We start from the raw sequence: 6,074 nt of genomic DNA, 5'->3' as shown, positions 1-6,074 counted from the left end.
GAGGACTGTTCTGTGTGTGTTGGTGGCAGCAGAGACCCAGGGGCTCAGAACGATCCCTTTGGCGTGCACAACACATAGCTCCCCTCAGCTCCCTTCCCACCCTTTTTTTTTTTTTTCCTGATTCCCAGTTTTATATGCCAAGAGGTGGCCTGGCTTGAGTCCTCTGGGCTGAGGTACACAACTCTCTCTCTAGAAGGTGGCAGACACCCCCCTGGCCCCCTCGCCCCCATACACACATCCCTGGGCCCAGGAACATCAGACTCACATTTATTAGGAGGGAGGGAGGGAAGAGGAAGTTTCCCTTGCCCTCATTTTCCTTAACATAGTGCAAAGTTCCCAAGCCTCTGCTCTTCCAGGTGGGGTGAGGAAGTGAGTGAGAGAAGCCTTAGCTCTAGCAGCCAGCCAAGAAAGAGGTGGAGGAGGTCGGCCTCTTCCTCATCACAGAGGCTCAGGGACCCAGTCCACCTCTGGCCCTCGCCCTCTGGCAGCTCAGACGTCAATGGGCTCCCGGCCTCGGTTCTGCCTCTTCACCACAAACACCCTCTGTCCTGACACGGTCACCAGCAGCGTGTGTTCTCCAAAGACCACTGGAGGGGAGACACACCTTCCCCCGCCCCGGGAGAGGGAAGGGAGCACAGAGTTAGTGGGGTGTGGTGGTCTCCATGGGGTCACACACAAACTGGCTGGGATCAAAAGCCAAAAAAATTTGATAGTGGAAGGCTGACAGATTTGAAGATGGGCGGTCTCCCTTAAATCCCCTTCCTTCTCTTGGTTTCTCCTAATTCTGATGGAGGAGTGAATCCCAAGGGGAAGAAAGTGGCCAGAACCAGCGGCCCCAGGGGGAGACGGGGGGAGGTTGGTAGCAGACAGGTGTTCTTCCCTGAGAAGGCCCTCGGAGCACCCAACTCCCCCACCCCCTCATCACCACCAGGGGCAGGGGCTGGGGCTCACCAGACAGGCGCTTGAAGGGTACGTTCATGCCATGGTGCAGCCGGAAACCGCAGGCCGTGGTGACCAGCTCAGAGATGGCACTGGCTGCCTGCTCGTCGTTCTCTAGATCCCCAGATGACTGCATGCGGACGGAGGAGGGAGGACGGCAGAAATTAGGGAACAGAATTGGGAAAAGACTCCAGGAACAGTCCCTTTGACTCTAGCATCTGTAATCTCTCCCTCTGCACTTTCCGATACCTGCAAGGTGACCCCTAGTTTTGGAAAAACAAACCTAAAACTTTCCTCTGATGTTGTTGCTCCCCTTAATGCCATCCTGTTTCTCATCCTTATAAAACTGGGCTGTCCCCCAGGGGCAGAGACTCTTCAACCATTTCTTTACTGATGATTCTTTGCGAATCCCTTGAAACTTGATTTCTCTCCCTGTCCCCACTTAGTTGATAAAACTGCATTCTCAGATATCAGTGCCTACCCACCACTGACTTGTTCAAAGCTCTGGCTTTTCCTCAGTCTTCCTACTTGTTGCCCTGTCTGCAGAATCTGAAACATAAACAGCCCTTTGTCCTTGAACCCTGCCTACAACCTAGCCCTTGGGTAGTGATGGGACAGTGGCCTGAGCTTCCTCTTTTCTGGTGACTGTCTCAACTTCCACTTCCTACCTCCTTGAGATGGGCCTCCCACTGCTCACTAGGTTAAATTCAGTGCTCTTTGCTCCCTTGGACATTCTGTACCTCAGTTTCTTCATTTGTAAATTAGGGACAACAGTACCTATCTTACGGGCTCGTTGTGAGGGTTATGTAAGATAACATTGGTAAGATGCTTAGAATAGCTCCTAGTAATATATCTTAACTGTTATGCTGTATCAAACTCAGTGTCTAAAGTTGAGCCATCAAAATTCCCCTTACCTCTCCCCTTCTGCAATCAACTTCCTTTCTTCATTTTCCATTTGTTAAGGCACCATCATTCTAGGCTTGAGTTCCAAGTCTTACTGGATGGAGGAGTGTCTCCTCTGCTCCCAATCTTTAGTCATTACTAAGATATGCTGATTCCTTTAAAATCTCCCCTCTTCCTTCTCACTGCCGCCGGCTCAACTTCATCCCTCAATTTTAGCAGCAGCATCCCTGCTTCTGAATCCTGCCCCTTCAGGCCCATCTTCACACCTAGCAGAATAATCTCAACTACTCAACTATTTTATCAGCTCATGTTTCTGTTCAAAAACCCTTCAAAGCGCCTATTACCCTCAAGATTAATCCAAACGTGTTAACCCTGCCTTGAAAGTCCTCCACAATCAGATCCTTCCTTACCATAGCCTCTTCTTCCCCCAAATCTTTTCAACATACACCCACCCCTAATTCAGACAGGCCTGTGCCACACTCCTGCAAATATGTCCATCTCCCAGCCCCGGATATTCTCCTCCTTTTCTGCCTGTGCACAACCAACCATCCTTTAAGCCCAGCTGAATTCTTACCCCTTCAAAGGGAGTTTCCTTGCCAAAACACATTATAAAATGAAGGGTTGAATCTTTCATTTTCTAGACTCCTTCAGTAATCTTTACCACTCACATTCCTTTCAACTATTTTTTTCTCTTTTTTTTTTTTGGTGAGGAAGATTTGCCCTGAGCTAACATCCATTGCAAATCCTCCTCGTTTTTTGCACGAGGAAGATTAGCCCTGAGCTAACATCTGTGCTGATCTTCCTCTACTTTGTATGTGGGATGCCTCCACAGCATGGCCGAGTGGAGTAGGTCTGCACCAGGGATGGGAACCTGCAAACCCTGGGCCGCCGAAGCAGAGCGCGCGGACTTTACCCACTTGGCCATGGGGCAGCCCCACTGCTTTCAACTTTTAAGCTTAAGCCTTGTCTCTCTAGCTAGATCGAAAACTTCTAGAGCGCTAACGCTATATTGTACTATGAAACAAAATACAAAGCCTCAACAGATACCAAATGAAGACACACTCAAGAATAACTCGGGTAATATCAGTTGTCAACACACCCATAACTGGTTGTCTGACTTTGGTAAGTTAGTAAACTTCTTTTACCTCAGAACAGTTATGAGACTAAGATCCCACAGATTGATTTAATTAATTCCTGAAAGCTTACTATATGGCAAGACGATGCCAGGAAAAGACTGAGAGCAGAGGCAAATTAGGTCTAAAATTGGGCAATGTTAGAAGGGATCACCAGGCCATGTGCACCTGGGGGACCCCCCTTTCCCAGAACGCACCGCCAGCACTGCGCCTTCACTCAGCACCAGGTAGCCGACCTGGTCTGGGATTCGCTCCAGCCCCTGGGTCAGTGCAGAAGTCTAGTGGGTAAAGATGCAATCAGTGAGAGAAGCATGGTAGGAGGATGGTGCTTAGCAAGCCCAAGTCTCTCTTGAGAATGGCCCCCCAGGCCTCTTTCCCCAGCCAAGGCCCTTCCAGACCCTCTTCCCTCTACATGGCCTTCAACACTGATCTTCCTGAGTCTCCATCTCTCTTCCCCTGGGCTCCCCACGGCCTTCGGCATCCCACCTTTGCTACCCCGCTGGTCCCTCCCCACAGCCCACTCTCCAATTCCCATTGTGGCCCACCCCTCCCCCGGGGACTACTCCCCACTCCCCCGTACACCCTCCCACAAATCTCCCTCGTCAGCCCTCCGCGTCGCCACCCCTCCCATCTCCGTTTCCTCTCTGTCCCGGGGCGCACAGGAGGTGAGGGAGGAGTGCAGGCCAAGGAGGGGGCAACCGAAGAGATTGGGGAACAGGGATGCAGCACCCTCAGCGCCTACTGCAGCGCATGCGTCCTCACTCACCATCGCAGCCCCAGGTACCCGGGACGCTGCCCACCAGATCGGTAACTTCCGGCTCCAGACCAAAGTCACGTGCTTCCACCGGGCGGTCTCCTCGTACGGCCTTGCGCCGCCCAACTTTATCCCCGCCCCTAGAATGCGGATTGGATTGTGGCTACGTCATCGGACTTGGTCTGCCAGTGCAGAGCGCCATTTCCCGGAGATGCGCGCGGATTGGTCGCAGGCCCTCTTTAACACTCATCTCCCCGCCCAGAGCGTGAGGGAGGGGGGCGTGTCGGCGGGGGGGCCTGGAGGGGCGGGGCCGGAGGGAGGAGGGTGGACCGAGCCTGTGCGCCTGCGCGCGCAAGTGGGCCTGCGTTCGCCTCGGGCTAGGCTGCTGGAAAGCGGCGCCACAGGAATGGGGAGAAAGGAAGTGAAATGCATGTGAAAAGCTATTCAAATACTGCTCTTATGCTTACTCCAGGCAGCGAAGACGGGGGTTTGTTCCAAAGTCGTTTTTCGTCCAGGGATTCTGTGAGGAACGGTGTGATGGTGAATTGAGTCTCCCGCTAGCCAAAGCCGCTGCAGTGCTGAAATTCTCTGCCAGGAAAAATTACAAAGTTATCTGGAGTCATCTTTTTAATATATGAATGTAACATAGAAATCTTTTGTTTTAATTTAAGTAATTTCTAGACCTGCTACAATACTAATGTGACTGAGGCAGGGTTGGTGAGGTAAAAAGGATGATTCTAAGAAGTAAAACAATTAGTACTTGTTGGCAAGGACATGGAGAAATTGGAGCCCTGATACATGGTTGGTGGGAATGTAAAATGGTGTAGCTGCTGTGGAAAACAGATCAGCGTTTCCTTGAAAAGTTAAATAGAGGGTTGCTCTATGACTTACCAATGCCGTCCCAAAATATATACCTAAGAGAATTAAAAACATATGTTCACGGAAAAACTTGTACGCAAATGTTTATAGCAGCATTATTCATAATAGCCCCCAAGTGGAAACACTCCAAATATCCATAAACTGAAGAATAGATAAGTAAAATGGGGCATGTGCATATAATAGAATATTATCCAGCCATAAAAGGAAATGAAATACTGATACATGCTACAACGTGGATAAGCCTTGAAAATGTCTTGAAAATCTTGAAAAAATCAGACACGCAAGGCTACATGTTATATGATTCTGTTTATGTGAAATGCTAGACTAGGCAAATCAGTAGAGACTAAAAGCAGATTAGTGGTTGCTGGGGGTGGGGGACGGGAGAAACGGGGAGTGACTGCTAATGGGTATGGGATTTCTTTTTGGGTAATGAAAATGTTCTGGAATTATATAGTGATGATGCTTGCACAATCCTGTGAATGTAATAAAAACCACTGAATTGTACGCTTTAAAATGTTGAGTTTTACAGTATGTGTATTATATCGCAATAAAATAAAACTAAGTACTGTTCCTTGAGGAGAAAGCTAGTTGGAGAAGATGGGTGCCTTTTTAAAAGTGGGGTCTGTTTATAATATGAACTTTAAATTGCAGGAGGATGTATAGAAAGTTCTGTGGACATCTTGATTAGCAATCCTTTCCTGGCCTTGGATATTGTTGATACTTTGTAGTATCATTTTCTTTGCACTTGCTCGTCAAGGCATTTTCATTGATACACTCCCCTAACCCTCTCATTAACCTCCCTATAATAGCATCCCCATTTTGCAGACGGGGAAGTGGCAACAAGAGAGTTTGAGCCTTGCTCACAGGCACACGCTGGCAAGTGGCAGAGCCAAATTCCAGTCTAAGTTTGCTGACGCTGAGGCTGATGCTTTTTCCATGCTCCATCAGCCAACTACGTTTCTTATTTTTTTTAAGCTACAGTTAATTTTACCTCAGAAATTCCCTGTTCTCATCTGTCTTGACACAGGGGAACCCTTAGCAGGACAATGCTCGTCAGCCATCGTTAGAACTTGCTTCATTTTCACAAACAACTTGAATCACACTACTGCTGTAGAGAGCAAAGCCGCTCATTCTTTCATTCAATCACTGTTTATCGAGCACCTTCTATGTATCAGACACTCTTCTTGGAATTGGAGGTATGGCAGTGAATAAAAAGAAGACGTATTTTAAAATTGTTTTCAAGGAGCTGTGAGAGAGAGGGTGAGCCAGATAATCAATAAATGAGAAAGTAAATGTTAAGTGGTGAGAAGTGCTATGAAGAAAAATAAAGCAGAATTTCGTTTACATAAAATTCAAAAACAGAAAAAATGAGATAATTTATTATTTATATAATAATTATATATTGTATGATATATTATATATTAATGTAGCATTATTTAATATATTATTATTAATATGTATTATAT

At 47.7% G+C, this 6,074-nt stretch overlaps 1 protein-coding gene across 2 annotated transcripts; it reads right to left on the bottom strand.

Annotated features, from left to right (window-relative positions):
- Nucleotides 1-246: 246 nt before the first annotated feature.
- LAMTOR4 (late endosomal/lysosomal adaptor, MAPK and MTOR activator 4) lies at nucleotides 247-3,883 on the bottom strand. 2 transcript variants are annotated; one of them, XM_046666004.1, is made up of 4 exons: nucleotides 3,742-3,883; nucleotides 3,173-3,253; nucleotides 952-1,069; nucleotides 247-604 (listed from the first exon to the last, which is right to left on the bottom strand). In XM_046666004.1, the coding sequence occupies exons 1-4, from the start codon at nucleotides 3,742-3,744 to the stop codon at nucleotides 558-560; spliced, it is 249 nt and encodes an 82-aa protein (XP_046521960.1). In that variant the 5' UTR covers nucleotides 3,745-3,883; the 3' UTR covers nucleotides 247-557. The 2 variants fall into 2 exon arrangements, with proteins under 2 accessions (XP_046521960.1, XP_046521959.1); XM_046666003.1 differs by having other exon boundaries at nucleotides 247-587; nucleotides 3,742-3,881.
- Nucleotides 3,884-6,074: the final 2,191 nt, after the last annotated feature.

Source organism: Equus quagga, chromosome 7 (assembly GCF_021613505.1).
Source record: "Equus quagga isolate Etosha38 chromosome 7, UCLA_HA_Equagga_1.0, whole genome shotgun sequence".
Classification (NCBI taxonomy): domain Eukaryota; kingdom Metazoa; phylum Chordata; class Mammalia; order Perissodactyla; family Equidae; genus Equus; species Equus quagga.
Note: the sequence above shows the minus strand (reverse complement) of the source record. Positions and strands in the feature narration are given on the sequence as shown.

Bases quoted from the DNA above. Each gene is read 5' to 3' on its own strand.
- LAMTOR4 (XM_046666003.1), bottom strand. The intron at 1,070-3,172 runs GTGCGTTCTGGG...GTCCGCATGCAG, and splicing joins GTGAAGGCGCAGTGCTGGCG to TCATCTGGGGATCTAGAGAA. The intron at 588-951 runs GTGAGCCCCAGC...TCTCCCCTCCAG, and splicing joins ACCCTTCAAGCGCCTGTCTG to TGGTCTTTGGAGAACACACG.